This window comes from Macadamia integrifolia, chromosome 13 (genome assembly GCF_013358625.1).
Source record: "Macadamia integrifolia cultivar HAES 741 chromosome 13, SCU_Mint_v3, whole genome shotgun sequence".
Taxonomy (NCBI): domain Eukaryota; kingdom Viridiplantae; phylum Streptophyta; class Magnoliopsida; order Proteales; family Proteaceae; genus Macadamia; species Macadamia integrifolia.
The window spans coordinates 5,644,980-5,667,493 of record NC_056569.1 but is presented as its reverse complement, the minus strand read 5'-3'; the positions used below and the strand labels follow the sequence as shown (position 1 = coordinate 5,667,493).

Sequence of the window (22,514 nt, the reverse complement as noted above, 5' to 3'; positions counted from 1 at the left end):
ACAAAATTTTAACTGGCCTCCAAAGGGAGATGATAATTGTAGCCTTGCAAAATGGATGGTTTAGATGAGTGAAACTTTGAAAAAGGACGGTTTAGATCCATTTATGACTTAACCGAAGCTCACAAATTGTTGTGACACTCGTACAAACCAATAATTAATCTGCGTCAGCATGGTTTGGATGAATTGTTTACTTCTTTTGGAGGATCCTTTAGTAAGTCCGAATGGTTTAGTGATTGAAGGTGGTGAATGCATTGGTACTGTGGTTCCCCCTGGTTTAGAAGGTACCAGCTTTATAAGTAGTCGGAAGAGTGCCTGGACATTCTCCAATTACTTATATAACTTTACTTTCTCACCCTTCATTGGAATATTTGAAAAGTTTGGATCGATGTTTCTTGAATCAGTAGAATTTAATAGCTCTCATCTTGGAATGGTAAAGAGGACTTAAGCTTCCTGTTTGGCTGGCCTGATATTCTTATTGAAATTGAATTGAAGTATCCAAAGAGAAAGTTAAGTGGTGGGGTTTTCTTCTTGATAGATGAGAGTTGTGGGAGATTTGGGAATGTTGTGGTGAGGATGGATAATCAGAAGTGGCAAAAGTGATTCATCTGGAAGCATTGTTTGAGGAATCGGAATTGGCAAGGGATCAGCCTCCGCTGATTCTGCCTGAATTGGCTTGAACCCTAGAAATCGGCTTGAATCAGGAATTGTAACCCGCCGATTTCAATCTGATTCGACCTGAGTCCCAATGATCTGATTCTGATTCTTAGAACCATGTTCGGAAGTGATCATCTGCCAGGAAGCAAAACCCCTTGAGAGCTATTTGTGTCCAACCTGGTGATAGCAACACTTGGGGTTTTCTCAATGTTTTTCTGGGTGGTGTGGTGCATGCCTGCATGGGTTGTGCTTTCAATTAGTTTCAGGCCCATATCTTTTATCAGGTGGTTTGTAGTAACCTTCCTGGTTTTGAAAAGCCAAGGTCTTTTTTTTTTTTCATAGGAAAAATCTTGTTGCAAGTTGTAACCAAACTTGGTGAAAAGAAGTTGTAACCTTACTTATTTTTTGCCAACACACATTGTCTGTTTTTAATGAGGGTGAAGTTTGATCATATGACATTTTTACTCGGAAAAAATATGCAAAATCAGACAAAGGCAATCAAAAGAAGATTGTTACTTCTCGTCTTCAGTTACATCAAGGTGCACCATTTTTATATTGTAAATGTTGTCTTCACATTGTTGCATCATAAGCTGACCCACATGGGCTGAGAAGGGTAGGCAAGGAGTGCATATCAGCATATCATACGAGATGGAAAGAAAGGAGCCAGTATGCAAAAAGAACGTGCAAGAGTGAAGCAAAATTCAATACTGGCCTCCTGGGACTCTGCTACAACCAGCTCTGGACCCTGGGGACCGCTGGTTCTTGCCAACTATACCAGCTGGCAACTTCAGTTTTGTCCGATTGAAATTATGAAGATATTATTTTCTTTTCACAAAAAAGAAGAAATTATCCTCTTAATAAGAGTAAGGGTGCCTATGTATCTAGAATTTGACAGTTTATCTTAGTTGCCTTTTGTTTTATTCTTGAAAGATTTATAAAATAAAAGAATAAAAGAGTTTTTCAAAATAAGTTGAAAATCACATGTTGTTAAAAAATTGTTATTATTATTTTTGGTAAAAAATGTTGTCATTGTCATGTGGTACACATCAAAATGATACTATTACCCTCCTTAACAGTAAGATTACAAAAAATTTGACAGTATCAATAAGAAAATCCAAACTGGTATATTATTTCTTAGCAGGGGTAGTTTTGTACTTTTGAGACACCTTCTTTAATGTTGCTTGCTTGATACGTTTTGCACTTAATTGTCCTATGGAGAGTTGACGTATGGACTGTCTGTGAGTGGACTTGAGTGGACTGTTATTGAAGTAATTTTGGGAGACTCATTTTCTGAGAAGAGCTGAATGGTTCGACGACCTTTGGTCTCTCTTGGTTCTTGAGTAGAAATCCTGAGAAGAATGAAGAGGAGGACTAGGAAGGATAGAGTTACTGGAGCCATGTCAACTTTCTTTGTTCACGAAGAACTGGAGGAACTCGGGGGAAGTGCCAAGGTACGTTACATTTTGTTGTACTTCCTCTCTTCTCTCTTCTCTCTCTCCTCATTATCTCTTCTTTTACTTTTTGGCGGCCAGGACATATCGTCCCTATTCTCCGTTTATCTTTTGTCCCGAAATTTTGTTTCCCAAAGTGCTTTACAGTATCCTTTTTCACTCTCATTCAGGAGCATTACCTTCTCCTTTGGGTCTCTCTGTCCAAATGACCAGAGCTTGCCCTTTTTTTCCTCAAAGGAAGGCTTTGTTCATTATTTACTAGTTAGTAGTAAATTTTTCAGCATTGCCCTCACTCCTCTTAGGCATGTCTGAGTGGTAGTGTTAATGGCTGCCTTTTTCTGTATATTTCTTTCTTTCTTTCCTTCCTTCCTAATACAGTGCAGTTATATATATATATATATAAAGTGTCTAACTTATATAGACTTTAGCCATATTACTATCAACGCCATAGTGCCACATGGCTACTGATTTCAATTTATTTCTATTTTTCTACTGTTTTGCACCCATTTGGAAAAAAAAAGTGCATTTCTTGAATCTGGCTTGAAACTTGCTTTGTACCTCTTACCTCAAGACTCAAGAGATTTGGAGTTGTTTGTGATTTTCTCCTATGACAACACTAAATTATTTTTGCCGGTGGGTGGATAAGCAAAGCAAAGAAATTTTTTATTGATCAAATGAAAAGGAAAAGATCTATTAAAAAAAAAAAAAGGGCGAAAAGGGTGTTCAACTATTCAAGTCACATTTGCACAATTTACATCCTGAACCAGGAACACAAGTGAACTTTTTATGCCCCCTTGAAAAATCCCTCACTACTGAATTTCACAAAAAAACCTTCAAACTTATAAGTTCTATAAGATCACATCCCATAAAAAGAATCAATTTACATGAGCAAGGTTTGAATGAGTTGTTAGCTTCTTTAGGAGGATCCCCATTTCAGTTAGAATTGTTCACGATTAACATGGTGAAGGGCTTGGTAGTAGTGCCTCTGGATTGCGTGGACTTTCTCCAACAACTCAAATACATGACTTTCACCTGTAATCATGAGTTATTCATTGTGAAATCAACCAGCGAAGGTTGCTTGAATTAATTCATCGTCAATCAATATGCCCCATTTCATTGTTCCATTTGTTGGCTGAGTTGAGACTCAACAGAATCCTTTCATACCTCTGCTTTATTTCCTGGAACCTGTTTCAGCTTTGCAATCTGTAACCAGCCAGTGACTTAAATGAGTAGATCTCAGAACTAATGATCTCCTCTTCTTTTTGTTCAATAGAAATGGAACATGTACTAATTTTCTACAATTTTTTTTATTCCTTTTGGGTAATGGGAAATGTAAGAGTTTCAGTAAGTGACTAAACAAATTGGAAGAGTTACATCATTGATGGCATATACATCACATTTCCTTATGTACAGGAGGAAGTAAGGCTAAATGAAGATGTAATAAAAATCCTAGAAACAGAAGTTGCAATAGAAGCAATGAAATCAGCAAGAGCATTTGCCTCTTTCCTGACTTATATACCATTAGGCTCCAGACTGAGAGGGAAGTACTCTGAATCTGATTCCAAAGATGCGAAAGCTCCCCGGATAGCTAGCCACTTTTTTCATGGCATCCACAGCAACTTGAGAAGCAGATCTGTTGGAAAGAAGTTTGATACACCCCCTAGGAATTTTTATTAAAGCAGATCTGTTCTCACTGCTCACCTTGTTTTGGAACCTTCTGAATTGTCATCCCCTCCAAATAAAGTAGATAGGATCCTGAGCCACCTTACGACTTATTGTCTTGCCACCAAAATCTGTTTTTTTGAGACAATTAGTTCCCCCAAAATAGACGTAACAGGCTTAGGTGCTTTGCGAGAGGCATTAGAACCTTAGGCCATCCTTAAAAATGAAACTGCCACCAAAAGAAGAGATGCTCTCTGTTGTCTTCTGCTATGAGGGTTGTGAAATTGGAATCAGGGATTGAATCGGCTGGAATCGGTCTTAGATACCCTAAACCCTCAGATCTGAAAACCCAGCGATTCAGTAAGAAAAACCCTAGAATGGGCTGGATCAGAATGTCCAGATTTCGATTTCTGGAACAGTGTCAGCTACACAAAAGAAACATCATTGACGTCGGTATTGTATTTAGTTTGCATCTTTCTAGTAGCAAGAGAATCAGTGAATGCCCTAAATGTTATAAACCTATCCCATGAAAATATTCTGGTAAAAGCCTCCCTCCACCACTGAACCTTAGATTTCTTTCTTCTGAAACAACTCCAATTGCATCGCCTGTCCATACAATATGAACTGAATCCAAGTGATGTAATCTGTAATCGAGGAATGTTGGCTCTGACCTTTGTTAGATTAGAGGGGATTAATGAATTGAGTTTCAAGAATCATCATTAAGAATGGAACTGACAAGTGTTAAATCTGCTCAACAGGACTGGTGTAGTTTGATTATAGCATGATACAGGCAAAGGTACTATTGTTTTGGTCATAGTTGTCACGGTGTTTAGGCGACCCAAGGCGTTGGAGGGGTCCCAAGCGCAGGGCGACGCCAACAAGGCTACCAAGGCACCTGGACGCCTTGACTACTATGATTTTGGTAACTGGAAGGTTTTGTATTCTAGATGATTAGTGCCTTTTTTTAGGGAGGATATTTACTCCTTTTTCATGATTAATGGTAATGGAATTTTGGGACTTGATATTTATTTATGAGAGAGGGTTCTCTGAGCTGATGGGGTGGGAGAGCCAGCCAATGGGGAATGCGGAACATGTTTTGCCAATAGCCTATGCCACTTGCTCAGAAAGACTTTTCCCCTTATTTATTGAACAATATAGAATTAGTGAGGTTAATATTTCATTTGAATTGAATTAAGGACATTCATATGATCTAAATTGTGAATATTCTGCTGGAGTTATAAGATACTGATCTGCAATTTTGAAATTCTTTAATGCTTATTGCTGCAGGAAGGACCATAACATATAATAGTAAGTCTGTTACCTTGGAGTTCCAAGAACTGTTTTCGATCATTTGTTTGCTTCTTTTTATGTAGATTTTTTTTTTCCAGTGAAATTTTCGTCCTCTTAAATCAATAGTTGAGCAAATGGTTTTCTATTCCCTAAGTCTTGCCTGCTGCCCCTTCTAATTCTTTTGGTTCCTTACTTTTGAACATTTTCAGGTAGCTATAGATGTGGAGCGAGAAGAAGATGAAGGTGGAACGGTTGGAGAGACATTTACTGACTATGTAAGTGTTTTGGTTCTTGCATCTTCTATTTCAAGGCTGTAATAATTCTCCATATTCTTACATGCTTTTAATGGTCTCTATTGGGTTCTCAGTTGAAGTTTGTTAGTGTGTGAGAATTTAATTTTTCATATGACCTGATTTTCATTGTGAATTTGTTCTTTAGCGCCCTCCCAAACTATCCATTGGTCCTTCCCACCCAGATCCTATTGTGGAGACATCTTCCCTGTCAGCAGTGCAGCCACCTGAGCCTACATACAATCTGATGATCAAGGATGATCTGTTGAGGTCAAAGGCATTATCTTGCCTGCAGATTGAGACAATAGTCTATGCTTGTCAGGTTTTTTACTTTATATCTTAACTTTCTGCTTAATATCTGAGCTTATGCCCTCCCTACTTATAGCATTGTCTACTTATAGCATTGTTCATCTTTTTATGACAGAGGCACCTTCATCACCTTCAGAATGGTGCTAGGGCCGGGTTCTTTGTAGGCGATGGAGCCGGTGTAGGTAAAGGTCGAACAATTGCAGGATTGATATGGGAGAACTGGCACCATGGGAGGAGAAAGGCATTGTACGTCTCACTTGTAGATTTTTTCTTAAAAATATTTTAGAGCTTTACTTATTTTTGTCTGTCCTGTCGATGTTTTAACAGTCTTGATTTTTGAAAGTGTTATTCATGGCTTTTGAAGCCTTCTTGCTTTTGGAATGATATTTCCAGGTGGATTTCTGTTGGTTCGGATCTGAAGTTTGATGCGCGTAGAGACTTGGATGATGTTGGTGCATGTTGCATTGAAGGTACAGATTTAAAATGTTGTTCATCTGAGTAGGTAATCATATGTCTAATTGTGAATGTGCTTAGCATGAAAAGTTCTGGAGAGTGGTTCTAGTTTTTTCAACTGGCTTTGTGTTCTATTATTGGAAGACAGTATTGGACTAACTTATTGGGGTGTTGATACAGTCAAGTACTTTTCGATGTCAACTTTTGGCATCAAGCCTAGCCTCCACAATGATTTCTTGCTGTTAATGGATTTCATTTAAATTAGAATTCCCTCCAGAATTTGTCCATTTCTCCTTAAGGCTGCTGGAATATAGATATGAGACTATCTTGGACTCATTAGTCCTCTGGATTTAAGTTCTCTCTCTCTCTCTCTCTCTCTCTCTCTCTCTCGCTCTAGTAGATATTCATGCACTCAGTCAAAAGATTAAGGGGGTATCAAGCACTTTGTAGAAAAAGAAAAGTAGAAAAAAGATTCAGGCAGTGCTTATGGGAGGTGAACTAATATTTTTTCCTTTTGCGATGGTTAGTCCTCTCTCTTAACTGAGAGGTTTATTTCTTGCACCACCCCTGCACCCCCGCTTCCACCAAAAAAAAAAAAAAGAGAGGAGAAAAAAATTCAAAGGTTACTGGGGAGCATGAATGGTTAAATAGAAGAGACTAGGACCATAGCTACCATATACCAAGCCAACTAAAGAATCTAGCAACAAATTAGAAAAATACAATTGACTCCCTCAACTAACTGAACAGTTTGAACTTATACCTGACAAAGTCATACTTTGACTCGATGGTTGAGCCCTTGTAAGGCCCTAATAATGAAGGTAACTTGTTGGTCTTTGATTGCATGTGGTTTTGGCCTCCAAACTCCAAAGGGGTCATTTCTTCTCAACCATCATAGGACAATCTGATGCAGATTCGTCATCGAAATGGACTTTAATTTACTTTCTATTAAGTGTTTTAGTTAGGTTAAGATAAGGATTTTAAAAGTCCAGCCGTGTTTTGAATATATTTTCTTTGTTATTTCAGTTTCCTAGTCAATTTAGGTGTCCAATTAGTTAAGTTTTTTGGTTACATCTTTCCTTTTTAGTGTCTAAATCTATTTTTGAGTTTTTTATATTAGTTTGTAAGAGAGTCGAGCATTGTACACGAATTTGATTGATGAAAATTGCTGTTGTTGCCCTCTTCATGTGTGAAGACTTCCATGTGTTTGATCAAGGTGACATAAGCGGTGTTTGATCTGATTGACGTTCTTCTCTTACTATTATTCTTCCACTACTACTGCTGGTACTTTTTTTCTTCTATTGTTCAATCTCTGATTGCTGCCATCAACTAGTAAGTGTTATTCTTCAAGTTCACTTAAGATTCCAGTTTCTAGAAGGCTGGACACAGGTGTTTTTTCAGATTAAGCAATTCAGCCATCCGATCGATTTGAAATTTTGATATCGATTCAATTTGGGCCACTTCCAACAATCGGATGTGAGATATTTTAATATTTCTGATTCTGCCCCTACCTTTTCAGATTTTGAACCAAGTTGTTGTTACTGTTCTTAAATACCTGCTGTTTTCACTTCTGTTTGTGAATCAAACGTTGTTCTGAATTCAGGCATCGATTGAGTATTGTGGACCTAATTTCTGAAGCCTAATTTGGGGCTGAAAATTACCAAACTACTCTCAAGTTCTGTTGTGTTTCTCTCCCTTGGTTGCTATTTTATCTCTTCAATTCTTTTTTTTACATTTTAAATTATCCTTTGGGTTATAGATCCTGGTTATCTTGGTTACTGTTTTGAGTCTTTCAAATACAGTACAGCATCACAATCTCATTGACCTTGAGCTTCTTTTGTATTTCTTCACTACAAGTTGAAAATAATTTGTACCCACCACATTTCTAAATCTGAAAGAGGCAAGGCATAGCAAATAATATTTGGACCAGAAACAAATATGAAAGTGATTGGAAGTGGTCCTAAGGACTAAGGAGCATCAGCTACTGAAGATTTAAGGTGTTTTCTCCCACTTAGTGAAGAAGTAACCTATCTAATCATTCATTATGTTAGTTTGCATGTTCTGAAATGACGATGGTAACAGAAACTGATAGTTTGGAAGGAAGGTGATTAAATAACAGAAGTGTTAACTGGTTTAGATCTTGGCTGCCATTCCTCTTGATGAAGTGGAATTAGCACAAGGGACTTTGTGAATTCAATAATGGACTGACATGCTGATTTCTGTGTGGGTAGAAAGAAATGAAGCCACCGCTAGGGAAAACAAAAAATGTAACCGATAATGATCTCGTGTTTCATTACTTAATTTAACTATTTCTGGTATTGAATGGATATTCCAAAGCAATGTTGAATATACATACATATAGTAGTATTAATACATATATAGAACAAATTACTCGTGTATCTAAATTGGGCTGGGACGGCTTGATCCCGATTCCTCCACCCTAATCTAGTGTGGCAGACCTTGGATTTGGATTATCAAGCCCTATCCTGGTCCATGGGCTGAATATCAGCCCAAGTTGCAGCACTATTCTCAGATTGAATGCAGGAATTGCTGCCACTTCCTTTCTAACCATGAAACTTTAGCCTCATCCAACATATCTTCAAGTACTAGCTCTAATGCTCCCCACCGTCACTTTTGGCTTATTCAATTCAAGCTTTTGTAATAACATATAATCACCTTCTGGCACTCCTTTTTTGATTCCACAAGCCACAATTACTTGTGGCCATCTAGCTCTATATTACTATATTATCATCTCAACTTACTTCTTTATGTGTGACAACCTCCATGTCTTATTCACTCTCCCTTATTTTTGTCACATCTTTCCTATACATTTCTTTCTCCATCTCTTATCAGTCTATTATGTATTTTGTTCCTAATTTTTTTTCTCTTACCCCTTTAAAAAAATAATTTACAGTATATCTCCTAATTGTTCCAGAGCAACTAGAAAGAGATTCTTTAACTAGAAAGAATTTAGTTCAGATGTAGGATACCTATCTAGAAGTTTTCGCAACTCAATCATGTATTCAAATGATGGTATTTATAATGAAGGTGGGATACTTTTAATGCATCTTTAGGGCTCTGTAGGTCTCCACTTTTCTAGTGATTTCATGCTTTATGTGCCTCTCATGCATGATATGGTGCTATTGGTGTTTTATTGCATGGTGGCTGCAGGAAACATTCTTTTTATTTATATATCTTTGTCCCATGCAGTGCATGCTTTGAATAAGCTCCCTTACTCCAAGCTTGACTCAAAGTCTGTTGGTGTGAGGGAGGGGGTTATTTTCTCGACATATAGTAGCCTTATAGCATCATCTGAGAAAGGTCGCTCCCGTTTACAGCAGCTTGTGCAGTGGTGTGGGCCCGAATATGATGGACTTCTGGTGTTTGATGAGGTACTGGATGCATGCTAAGATTTGGTTGTTTGTAATTTCTCGACTGTGACTTACTGTTTCCCTACTGTTGCTTTTGTTAAAAGCTGTATAATCTGTATATTGAAGTTCAATTTCTATCTTTCTATGCTAATCTCTTAGGTTCAATGCCTTTATTCCAGTGCCATAAAGCCAAAAATCTAGTACCTGAAGCTGGTGGGCAAGCAACTCGAACAGGTGAAGCGGTTCTTGAAATCCAGGTTGGTGCTTCAGAGTGGAACCCATGTTTTGCACATCATTCCATTGTCTATCTTGTGTTCACCTGCTTTATCATTCCCGTCGCATATATCTGAGAGCATTTTATTTTGAAGTGCAAAATTTTGAAACATTAGAGTCATTACTCCATTGCAACATTTTTTTTAGGTTGCACTAGTATTGTACCAGTTTGATGCATATGTGGTTTTACGATACGGAATTACGGATGCCTGTTTAGACTTTAGATATATTGAAATTTGTTTCTGTAAGATGGTAACACACCAGTGAAACAATGTTATTAGGACTAGAGGCCCATGTAAGGTGCCAAGGCATCTAAGCACGTGAAGCACAAGGCACACAATTAGGTACATTCCTAATGAAGTCAGGTACAATTTCTAGAAATTAAGTAGACAAAAAGACTTAGAAATAATTAAAAGTGAACATAAATCGGAAAAACATTGTTAAGTAGTATAACCCATCATGTATTTGCCGTGGTGTGCAATTATCTTACACTATCTGGTGCTTTACCTGTTATCCTTCATTTGAAAATAATCTAGGGATTGGCATTAATTGGTTGCCCTCCTCTCTGTCCCCCTCAGGATTTCATGTTTTTTGTTTCGCTTTAAGAATTTTAGATAATGTGTCTTCTTGACGAGTTGATTGGATTTGGAGGGTGAGTTAAAGGATTGCTTGCCATATTTTATCATGGCATGCCAAATTTACTAGTTCTCTCTCTCTCTCTCTCTCTCACACACACACACACACGCGCGCGCGCGCAAGTATGCATGCACACACACACACACACACACAAGTATACACATAGTAACCAACCTTCATTTCTAGACGCTTTGGCATCTGCTTTGGTTCATTATCTATCTTGTGATGTCATAGTGGTGTGGTCTAAGGTTCAGTGAACTTAATTTGACGGATAATTCTAATTCTATCATAACAGGCCAGACTTCCTGAATCTCGAGTTATTTATTGCTCAGCTACTGGTGCATCAGAACCACGCAATATGGGTTACATGGCCCGACTTGGACTTTGGGGTTCTGGAACTTGTTTCCTTGATTTCCGTGATTTTCTAGGTTAGTGTACATTACCTGAAGCTTGCCTTTCTATGATTTTGATTTGAGATTTATGGTTGATAAGTTTGCTGCCATTATTATCATTAAAAGGTGGTCCTGCCATTTTTTTTTTTTTTTCCATTTGTGTTCCATTATCTGTGATCTAATGGAAGCAGTGAGCCTGACAATTCATGCTATTAGAAAGAGTTAAGAATATAAATATATGCTTGCATAGAAGTAGTACATGCACAGTTTTGCAAAAGGGGCACTAACACAACTAAATTCACCGAGGACAGACCAATCTTTATCAGCAGCAGCTGCCATATCATCTGCTTGATGGAATTATTGGTACCTGACACACACTAGCACACATATGAGTGCTGATGACCAATAACTATGCCATAGTACTCCCCCCACGCGCCCCCCCAAAAAGAAAAAAAAGAAAAAAAAAGAAAAAAAAAGAAAAAAGAAAAAATAAAGAGCTGCACCAGCAATGAGTGTTATGGTGCAAATTGAAGGATTTGAAAGGACAAGAAGAAAATCTCACAATAAGATTTAAAAAAAAAATAAAAATCCTCAAATCATGGCATTCTTTCCTGTCACTTTTGTGCTTTCACTGCGGAATTTTAATTAGAACAATTGCAAGAGCAGTTAATTTCATTGTGATGATTGTTCGGTCAGCCTAGCTTCTCCCATTATCCACTCAGTTGGCTAGCCTATTTATGGTTACAACTGGAAAAGAAAAAAAATAAAAAATTCAAGGTTGAAATAGTGAAAAACATTTCTTGTGATTTAATAGGAGATGTGGTCTTTGATGCAGTGAAATGGCAGTGAGAGGATTTGTGTAGCTGACAAATGATACGTAATTGTATTGAGTCGTTCCTTGCAGTCCTTCCTGTTGGAATGATAAACTGCAACATGCCTTCTTAATGGGTCGTGATTTTTCAAATTTCCCTTGATAATGGGATCTCCAATTGAACATTACCTTGGATTTTGGTCCATGGCCATGTTGTCGATACTCGACATTCTGTTTGAATGTTGAAAAAGTAATATCTGTGGGAAGCTGTTTCCATTTGGCAGTTCCTAAATAAGATTAAGCATGTTGTAGTTGTTCAGTTTTTGGTAGACGTTACTTAAGCTCATAAAGTCCAGCTTTCTTTTCTCATTTGCCATTTGGCAGTCCTGAGCTTGTTTCACGTTGGCTATTCGAAGTCTTGATTTAATCAAATCACCTACTTCAGCATGGATGGCAAGTGGTAACCACCTGACATGCTTTATGTGCCTTTCCTTGCCAATTTTATTGACGGGATTCATTTCAATTTTAGCTACTTTAGTTTGCCAGTTATCATGAGATTCCCGGTTGGTCCATTTCTTGATGTTAGCAATGTACTGCAGTTCCACATCTAATCTTAGATGTAGCCATTGTCATGTTTTTCCTGGTCTTTTTATTTTTTGGCTTGATCATTCTATTCAACCATAATGATTGATTACTTCACTCTACCAAAACAAAGATTATGATACATTCATAATATCTGCAGGTGCTCTTGATAAAGGAGGTGTAGGGGCACTAGAGCTTGTTGCTATGGACATGAAGGCAAGGTTAGAAGGTTTAGGGTCTTCTTCTCATGTAATGATCTTGGTTGGAAATTAAGCTTATCTATTAACTTCTTTAATGTACCTTTCAGGGGTATGTATGTTTGTCGTACACTTAGCTACAAAGGGGCTGAGTTTGAAGTTGTTGAAGCCTCATTAGAAGCAGAAATGATGGTATGTGGCTTTGAAATCTGCAGTGTGAGAATGAATTTTTATATCTTTTTGCTTTTTTCTTTTTTTGGGTTGTTTGTGCTGTGGGTACGTCTGATGGAATTGTGAATGCCATCCTTCGTTTTGCAAAATGTTGGCTGCCATACCCCAAACCCATTGATCAGGGTCCAATTGGCCAACTTAAGGATGATTCTACCAAAATGCAACCTCCCAAAGATTTCCCTCTTGCATCTTTGAAAATCTCTCTCTCTCTCTCTCTCATATGGCAATAGATCAAAACCAGCAAAACAAATGCCCTCCATACTCCATTTGTATTACTATTTAGTATTTACTGCTTCATAAGCCAAACCGCATTACAGATTCCGCGATCTAACCACTGACACTAAGAAAAGCAATTCCCCAACAACACCATGGAAGATGTAAAGAAGCAAAATGGATCCGCCATTTACCCATCATTTTTTCCCTTTCTGAAAAAGAGTTTCGTTGTCCATCCTTAGCAACAATACCTCAGCCTATTGATTACACTTCTTCTCTGGTGACATGTTCTATTTGTGGTGTTTCTTGTCTTCCCCTTCCGCTTTAATGACTAGTTTGGGAGACACTCACTTCTTTTTGCTGACCTCTTTGATTGATTCAATGAATTCTATTGTGCATAATGATTGGTCAATCTGGACAGAAATTTTCTTGGGAAATGAATGGCAGTAAGATTCATAAGTTGTTGCTCTCTACTTCCGTTTCATTGGCCCGAACCCTCGGGTCATGAGCTGTTTCTCTTAAATACGAGTGGGGCTGTATGAGAAAGAGATGTAGACAATTAGGTTTTCATGTGAAAGGTGAGAGAGATTGACACACTGTACTGTGGTTCGTCATTCTTGCTCCCTAGTTCTCTAATTGTCTAAGTTGTATACACGTTATACCGTGGTTCTTCATTACTGCTCCTTACTTCTGTCTGTCTAAGTTGTATTTTAAGCTTCAACAATAACGAAATGCTACTATATCTTTTTTTTTTTGGCTTTCATACATTCAGCAAACATGCATACATTTGTTTGCTGACACCTTTTATTTGGAAAAAGGCTCATTTGAGTGGAGTTGAATTGTGTACATTTAGCAAACAGATGATGGGCAGAATCTTTATCCATCTTACTCTTTGTACATTTTTTTGTCAAATTAATAACCATTACAGTACAAAATCTTGATGTCAGAACCTTATCTTGGATGTGTACCGAAATGGTTGCTTCCACCTGGGTGAAACCTTGTGTCCCCAAATCTGTTTATAGAGGAAAGTGTCTTCCCTTATGAGGCCATAGTCTTTATCCATCTTACTCTTTCCTTTTGAGGAATGTTCCCTTCGAGAGTTCCGATCAATCGTCTGGAACCTTTCACGGTGGAGTTGTCTATGGGAGTTTCCTTTCATCTTCTGGAATCTCTGCCTGCACCTGTGAAGGGCACTTCCTTTGGAAAGGTTAAGAATTCCTATGAATTGTTCTTTATCTGTCTCATTCAAAATTTTTTTGAATGGGCTTGTTCACCATGTTCTTCCCTCTTCTTTTGTACTGGTATCAATTAATCTATAAAACCTTGGTTGAAGAGAACATAACTTATCCTCATACTAACTAATCTTTTTGCATCCTCTACATCTCCCAGTTTCCTGTTGCACGTTTTCTTGAGGTGTTAGGATGGCTGGATGGGGTATTTCTCATTAAAAGAAAAGAGCTGATTACACCTGGGGATCCATAATGTTTGGAGAAACTGGAAATGGTTCCCCTCATGTTTAAGAAACTACAGTTGGCTAGTTGGAGCCCTTGATGTTTGTGAAAACTGAAAACTTATATCGTGGTCCGTTTGTTAGATTAATATCAGTTCAATTCAGGAGATATAGCCATGTAACTTCTATGTTTCTCGAATACAACTATTTCACCTAACCGAAAGAGCCATTGTTGCTAATTTGACTCTTGGTTAAGAGAAAATGACCGAGGCTCTTTTTGGGAAGAGGGTCAATAATTAAAGGCCTAATTATTTACGATGTTGTTTTGACTAGGGACTAGACAAAGTAGTAGTATTCAAGACATTTAGAAGTCATGTAAACATATCTCATAACTTGGACTAACTCGGTTCTATCCCTTGGGGGGGGGGGAGGACTTAGATCATGGTTCTTGCAAACTTTAGGGCCCCCAACTATTGTTTCTGAAACATGAGGGACCTTAATCATTGTCACCTCAAACATAAGGACTCCAAGCGTAATTTACCCAAAAAAATAAAGTCTGCGGATACCTTCCATTTTAGAAGGGTTTTGCTTCTCTTCCTTCATATGTTTCATTTGTAAGGAGAATGGTGAGTCGGTCAAGCACTTGTTTATCGAGTGTCCCTTCATCAAAGGGTCACCAAATGGGTGTGCTTCACTTCTTCTCAATCTTTCATTTGAATTGGATTTTTCCCAATGACACGGTGGGGTTGATCTCATTCTAGCATTTGGCTCCATTTGGGGTCAGGGGAAGATTTCTTCGGAGAGCTTTTCCTCTAGCTGCATTGTCATGCATTTGGGAGGAAATAAATGCACAGTTATTTTCGGATGATTTTTCATTAGGGAGAAAGTTATTGAGAGGGCGGCAGTGTAGGTCTCACATTTGGCTTTGGTGAATCCATTGTTCTGGGATGCCCCACACACAATTTCTGTTTACAGATTGGAACAATGTGATCAAATCTAATATCCACTAGGAAAAGTATCAGGTTTCTTGGTCTCCTCCCCTTGTTGGGTTGGTAAAGCTTAACATTTATTGGAAATCCTGGCCCTGCAGGTGGTGTGGGTGGTTTTATCAGGTTAAGATAATTTTTCTTACTTAGACCAGTTTCCGTTTTCTTTAGTTTTCAAAATAACCCACTCTCACTCCATTTTGTTCTGATACAACATTACCACTGGTCAGGATATGTATAGAAAGGCAGCAGAATTTTGGGCAGAACTGCGGGTGGAATTATTGTCAGCAAGTGCAATTCTCTCTGATGACAAGCCTAGCAGTAGTCAACTGTGGCGATTATACTGGGCAAGTCATCAGGTATAAATTTGATGTGTTTATATTAATTTTCATAATTTTTTAACTTTTCACATAGGCAGTTTTTTTTTCATTATTTTTCTTTGTTCTGTTTCGTATTACTTCTGTTTGTGCCATGGTAGCGTTTCTTTAGGCACATGTGCATGTCAGCCAAGGTGCCTGCTGCTGTAAAGCTAGCTAAGCAAGCATTGATGGAAAATAAATGTGTGGTAATTGGACTTCAAAGTACTGGAGAAGCACGGACTGAGGAAGCTGTGACAAAATATGTATGTATCTTTTAGTTCAGATTTTCTTGGAAATTGTTTTACTTTCATGTTTCCATATTGATTTTATTGTTTGGTACCCTCACATTATCCATTCACCCATTTTGCTGTGAGACAGGGTCTTGAACTTGATGATTTTGTCTCTGGACCTCGGGAATTGTTGCTAAAATTTGTTGAAGAAAACTACCCCTTGCCTCAAAAACCTGAGTCACCTGGTATTTATTGCTTGTATGTTGGATTATCTGTCTGTCAGATTTTACCTGGTGGATTTGATATACTATTTAATCTTTTTATAGGAGAGGAAAGTGTTAAGGAGCTTCAACGGAAAAGGCATTCAGCAACTCCTGGTGTTTCATTTAAGGGAAGAGTAAGGAAAGTTGCAAAAATGAAAGCTCCAAGTGATGTTGAAAGCGGCGAAGAATCTGAGTGTGAGTTTCTTAGAATTGGATTGTGAATGACTGAATGTTGTTGGACTTGTGTTTCTTGGCTATCATATTTCTGTTTATGTAGCAGAATTCTTAGTTCCTGTGCCACTTGTGTTTGCTAGCACCTACTTTTGTCACTTTATGACTGTTTCTCTTAATGCATTTAACCATTTGTAAGCTATAACCTGTTTTTCTTTTTGGCACAAGTGTTAAGTCTTATCATATTACCCTAGATTGAGATTATGGTTACAATTTGCATTTTGCTCTTTTGAGTTTGTTGAAGTTTCAAAATTTTTTTGAGAAATAGGTAGACATGCAGAAAATAAGGAGCATGAAAACCCAAAGAAAGGAAAAAAAGCCTTGTTTTGCTCCCGGATTTATGCTAATAGGGCGGGCTGGTTTTTCATAGAGGACATAATCTGATGTGGTACTTACTCCAGGTCTCCTTTGTGAAAGGAAGCATATTGTTATGGGGGAGTGTACCTTTTTGCTCCTTTGTGAAAATATGGTCCTTTTTGAATAGGTCTAAATATGGTCTGGACATTTTAGGGTAGTATTCCTGTTAGCACACACATACATATTCAAGTGAGCGGTTTAACAACAAGGGACATAGTTACATAAATTACACTCTTTCAGACGACAATTCTAACACCTCCTTCAAGTTGGGGAGTAGATGACCTGCATGCCCAGCTTGCCTAGAAGAGTATGGCATGATTGAGAGTTTATTTCTTTTGTTAGCATGACTGCTATTGACCTCCAATCTCACAAATGGTATACAAATGTGTACTCGGAGTCAATCTTTTCTTTTATGAAGTGATGATCAATTTCAGTGTGTTGATGATAATCATGAGCTATACTTATTGTAGCTTTGTTGTCACATTATAACTTCATTGAGTCATCAACCTAGATTATGTAAACGGATCAAATACTGATCTGATGTGATCGGGTCCAAATATTCCCTGACCGAATACGGATACCCTTAAATGGATATGGATGCAGATCAAATTTGGATTTTTGACTATCTGTTTACATCTTTGACTTGTGTAGTCTAGACCTTCCTCCCCCTAATGAATTCAATTTTCTCTCATTCCATCTTTCTAAGGCGTCTTAGCTCTTTTCCTCATTCTCTGGAACCTGTTTAAACTTCAAGAATTCTTAAAATCATTAATTGATTATCTAATTGGACTGGATAATCTGAATTCGGATCTTGATACCTTTTGATCGGATACAGAAACACCTAAATGAATTCGGATTTTTCGACTATCCGTTTACATCCCTACTTAAATCCTATCTCTTGTACAAGTACAAACTCCATTTTCCATGGCCCTAAACTCAGCCTCAACATTTGATCTAGCCATAACGAACTACTTTTTTACTTCTTCACGTTTGAAGTTCGCAGTCACAAACGTGCAATACCTTGATGTGGATCTTCTATCCATCACAGAACCAGTCCAGTCTGGATCAATGTGGGTTTCAATTCTCTCTTGGATCTTGCCACTTCAATCCCCAAAAAATATTTTAAAATGCCAAGGTCCTTAATTTCAAAATTTTGTGCCAAGTAGATTTTGAGTCGTTTCATCCCTTCTTGATCATTTCCTGTTACAACGATATCATCTACATAGACAATGAGGGCTGCAATTCTGCTCGTTATGTTTGATGAAAAATTTATGATCAACCTGACTTTGAATGTGTCCATTTGTTAGCATAGCTTGTCTAAATCAGTCATACTATGCCTTTGGTGACTGTTTCAAACCCTTGAGAGCTTTCTTAAGACAGCACTCTTTATCTCCATTTTTGGGGAACTTGAAGCTAGGAGTTTGTATGTATACTGAGGTCATTGTGGAGAAACACATTCTTCTCATCAAATTGGTATAATGGGCAATCCAAGGATTAAAGTATCGGTATCAGACATCATATTGGTTAGGTCATTTTAAGAGATGTATTGTATCGAAGATACGCAAGATACGGTGAAGATACATATAGAAATAGTCAAGATACACATGTAAATACACTTATGGATAAAAGTAATATAAATAAGCAATATTTAACATGTATCATGCATAAACACTAAAATGGAGAACACTGTATTGGGAGACAAGTTCATTCAATTGAATTTGTTATAAAGGATGAGGCTTCTTACTTGTAGTAATTGTTTATTGCCATTGCCATTGCCATTGCCATTGCCATTGCCATTGCCATTGCCATGAGTCTCATTAAGAGTGTTGAGGTGGTTCAAAGTCATCGCCAAGAGGTTTTTCAAGAATAAGAGCGATTAGGATGATGTTGTGCACTTACCGAACATAGGCACAATATTGACCACAGTTGAAATATCTATTGTAATGGGAGTTTTCCCACTTATAGTAGAATCTCATGTACTGGTCTGGAGTGGCCAATGTTGGTAAACTACCGATTTGTGGTTGTGCCTGACTGTGTCCAAACTTCCATGCCTCGAAGAAGTTTCATTTCCATAGTTTGAAGAAGCACATGAAGATACATACTGTCCATGGCTTCATGAAGCATCAGGCACCCACTTGATCCGAACTCATGCTCAGTGACTCCATGGTACTTGTTGCGTCAGGAAATTGCACCTAGCCAGTCTTCGTATTCTGCATAGAAAAACATGCATGCGAGAACGCCGGGCTGATCCAGCGGGGACTCTCCAATGCCTAAGTCAGGTTCTTTACAAACAGATAGTTCCAGTATGACTAGAAAAAGATCGGTCGTCTAGAAAGATGTTTACTTGGGTTTTTGTAGTTGTAGATGGCGGCTATTGAGTGAAAGTCCCGCTTTGGTAGCTTTCTGTTGCAGGTAGGAGTCCGAGTATAGTAGGAATTGTAGTAGAAAAGTGAATATGGAGATTGTTCCGGCTATGGGAGCTTCATGTAGTGGCCATATCCCGGAGAATATGGTGAGATTCTCTTTGAGGGAAGATTCGATGTTCCAGTGAGAGTCCCACTAGGATTTATTCCGTAACTTAGGGCTTGCTAGTTAGGTTTGGCCAGCCCCCTTTTGGGACATATTTTGACAGTGGTCTATCAAGGTCTTGGGTCGAGCGGCCAAGGATAAATGACGTGGTTGCCATGCTACTTGCCTCGAGTGACAGATCGTGCATCTGCTGTCCGATGGGTAGAGTTCCTGGGAACCTGTCATTCGGTCAATTGCCATGCGGTTGGGCCCGTTCAATGTTTTAGGACAGCCACATGGGTGGCCCGCACGTGATGTTCCTTCTACCCTGGCACTGGCCTAGCCGGTCGTCCACTGGTGCTCCCTTAACGGTTTCGGACGGTCGGCTTTTGCCTTTGTCGCCTGCCTCAGGTTGGGTGGACTATGGATGACCTCGTGGGCCCTAAGCAGTTCGGCTAAGCCCGCATCTTTGGATTGCTTCGATAAGTGTCGTGTTGTTGTTGAGCACATATTTTTGCCATAACAATACTCATAAGCACATCACTATTATTTGGATTAAGGGGACACTTACCCTTCCGATTGTAAGACTTAGGTCATGGGCGGGCACCGCGATCTATATCTTGGGTTGCATTTTTGTATCTTCTCGCACGTGTGAACTGCAACCCTTCATAAGATTGTGAAACCCCACTGGCACCAGCAGCGACATCATTTTCCTTGGGGGAGTGCTTTTTGGGTGGGATGTAGGGGCTATGCCCAAACACATGGGTTGCGAAATGACTACCATGCCCCCTGGTTGATGCCTCCCTGCACACTCTCACTGGTAGGGCACGCGGCGCAGCCCCTACTTCTCATCGAGAAAACTTTAGTTCATTTTTCATAATTTAAAATATTTTCATATCGACTTAGTGGTCAACTCGGCCTGATCGGTGATCTAACCTGGATCAGTTGAGCACTGAGTGTATTGAATTCCATGGTTTTAAAACATTGCTTGGCAGATGAGCTAGCAAAGAAAGGAGTGGTTCATTCGAAACTTCATATAGGGGGACCAATTTTCCTTGTGAGATCAAAATTTGTTTCTGATTTTGGTTTTTATTTATTCCTTCATTTCTTACAAAATTATTATTTTATAAATAAAATGACAAACAAGTAATTAGACATGGGCATAAGAATCAATGATCTTATGAGGCCCATTTGAGACTTGGCTGCCCAGCTGGATATTTGTTTTTAGTGAATGTCAAGTAGAACCAAAGATAACGCAGATGAATTGGTGAGCCAACGGGTTGTGAGACCTAGGCTTCATTATGGGGATGGTATTCTTTTGTGAGTGTGATTCAAATTGTAATGGGCTTGCTGTGTGAACCTTGATCCACTAGGGAAGAATTCTCTGTATCTATTACCATGTACCCCCCCCCCTATGCACTGTCCTCCTTAGGAATAAAATTGTTATTTATCTTTAAGGAAAAAAAGTTTGCATTAGAAGAGTAAAACCCAAACCAGCGGTGCAGAAACTAGAGAAGAATTACCCCCTCCAAATTCGAAGAACACAAAAGAGAAAAATAAAAGGTCAAACAATCTCTTTACATGATTTCTAACAATCCTCAATAATTGTTAATGAAATCTGAAGATTTACCCCTTTATCCATTGGTTAAGAGTACAATTATCTTTGAAAAAAAAAGGGGAGTAAATGAAGAATAGTTATCCTTGTGGCACAGTTGGTATACCCTTACTGTTCTGATGCAGGGGTGTATTGTTCATTTCCTTTATTAATTCATGCTTCAAATTTAATGCTTTGTGTTCATCAAGTCTTTTTAGGTTGATATCATGGAAATTGCTTATGCTATTACTGAACCATTTTTGCACATTGCAGCCGAGTCTGACCATGAATCTACAGAGTCTGATGACGAGTTTCAGATCTGTGAAATTTGCAGTACCGAAGAGGTAGCTCGTTTTAACACTCAAAAAGCAGTTTAGATGCAGGAACCTTATTGCTAATTCTTTGAATACTTGATGGTGTCATTTAGGAGAGGAAGAAATTGCTCCGTTGTTCCTGTTGTGGCCAGCTAGTCCATCCAGAATGTTTGGTGCCACCTTTGCTTGATTTAGTTCCTGAGGATTGGTCATGCCATTCATGCAAGGAAAAGACAGAGGAGTACCTCCAAGCAAGGCATGCCTATATGGCTGAAGTTTTGAAGAGGTGCTCATCATTTTTCTGTTAGATACTCTTTATTTTCTTTGTTATCTAGTTTTTGGGATGCTGATGACATTCACAGGGGTTGGTGAAGTATGCAACTCCACGACTTGCCATTTTACAAGCAATTAATCGACATTCGGGTGGGTCCATGTATTAAAGGGTTTTCACCGATCTCATCGGTCAAGTTTTAACAGAAAAATGAGCATTCCATATAGGTGAATAGTGTTTCCAAAGCTGTTGAAAATTACAAACATAACACCCACCTTCATTGTTACACATTTGTAGATTATGTGTAGCAAAAAACGTTAGTGGTTTGTGGCAGTTTTGTCATTTTTCCTAACGTTGAACCATGATTCTACCCATGATGGGCATATGATCTTTTATAGCATGGACCACCATGTACTCTGTTTTTTGCCATTTGAAAATTGGATAATATTGAATTAGACCACCATGTGTAGTTCGCTGACCTTGGGTATATTTTCTTTTCGGAAACAGCCATGATTCAATGGGTTTGAAACACCCATTGCCGACCACCCTAGGTATCTGGTTTAGTGCTTTGTTTAGCACCATGGCTTTCAACCTAAATTGTTTCAACTTGTCATTGGGTGTAAAAGCCCTTTTCTCCCCATGTGTTCAGGTATCACCGTTGGATCTGTAGAATTGCTTGATCTGGATAATATTGAATTGGACTGATCCTATCTATATATTGGTAGTGGATAAGCTTTTAGACACTAGTTACACAACCAATATGTGGCATTTGTTCATTTGGATCATCCGTATCAATTTGGGTCAGATGTGCTGAATAACTGTTGCGTCTTTCCTCAGCACAAGTTATTTTTGGCTTTTCCCTCATTCTTTTGAGTTTTTACACCTTCAAATGGCACCAGTCTTCATTCCTGGTGCAATCATTGGACATGGTTGGACAATCTCATAGCTGTCACTTCACCTAGGAGAACCAAGGTGGTTAAGGTGGGCAAAAATTAAGGCGACATCAGCAAGGCATCGCCTAGGTGACAACCACCTGAACGCTTAGGCGTCCCTTAAGTGTAGGCGACGCCTTGACAAATATGGACAATCTTGTTCACCTACACCTTCCTTCCGCGCCCCACACACCCCCCCCCCCCCCC

At 38.6% G+C, this 22,514-nt stretch overlaps 1 protein-coding gene across 2 annotated transcripts in view; it reads left to right on the top strand.

The window, feature by feature from the left end:
• The window catches only part of LOC122058616 (protein FORGETTER 1), a 65,769-nt gene that overhangs the window by 3,441 nt on the left and 39,814 nt on the right, over positions 1-22,514 (top strand). For both annotated transcript variants that reach the window (XM_042621251.1, XM_042621250.1), the window contains exons 2-16: positions 5,267-5,332; positions 5,496-5,669; positions 5,772-5,902; positions 6,050-6,126; positions 9,317-9,498; positions 9,657-9,734; positions 10,682-10,814; positions 12,332-12,392; positions 12,479-12,560; positions 15,479-15,607; positions 15,727-15,870; positions 15,986-16,082; positions 16,164-16,295; positions 21,064-21,134; positions 21,218-21,390. In XM_042621251.1, coding sequence (XP_042477185.1) covers positions 5,267-5,332; positions 5,496-5,669; positions 5,772-5,902; positions 6,050-6,126; positions 9,317-9,498; positions 9,657-9,734; positions 10,682-10,814; positions 12,332-12,392; positions 12,479-12,560; positions 15,479-15,607; positions 15,727-15,870; positions 15,986-16,082; positions 16,164-16,295; positions 21,064-21,134; positions 21,218-21,390 — 1,730 coding nt within the window. The remainder of the gene's footprint in view (positions 1-5,266; positions 5,333-5,495; positions 5,670-5,771; positions 5,903-6,049; positions 6,127-9,316; positions 9,499-9,656; positions 9,735-10,681; positions 10,815-12,331; positions 12,393-12,478; positions 12,561-15,478; positions 15,608-15,726; positions 15,871-15,985; positions 16,083-16,163; positions 16,296-21,063; positions 21,135-21,217; positions 21,391-22,514) is intronic.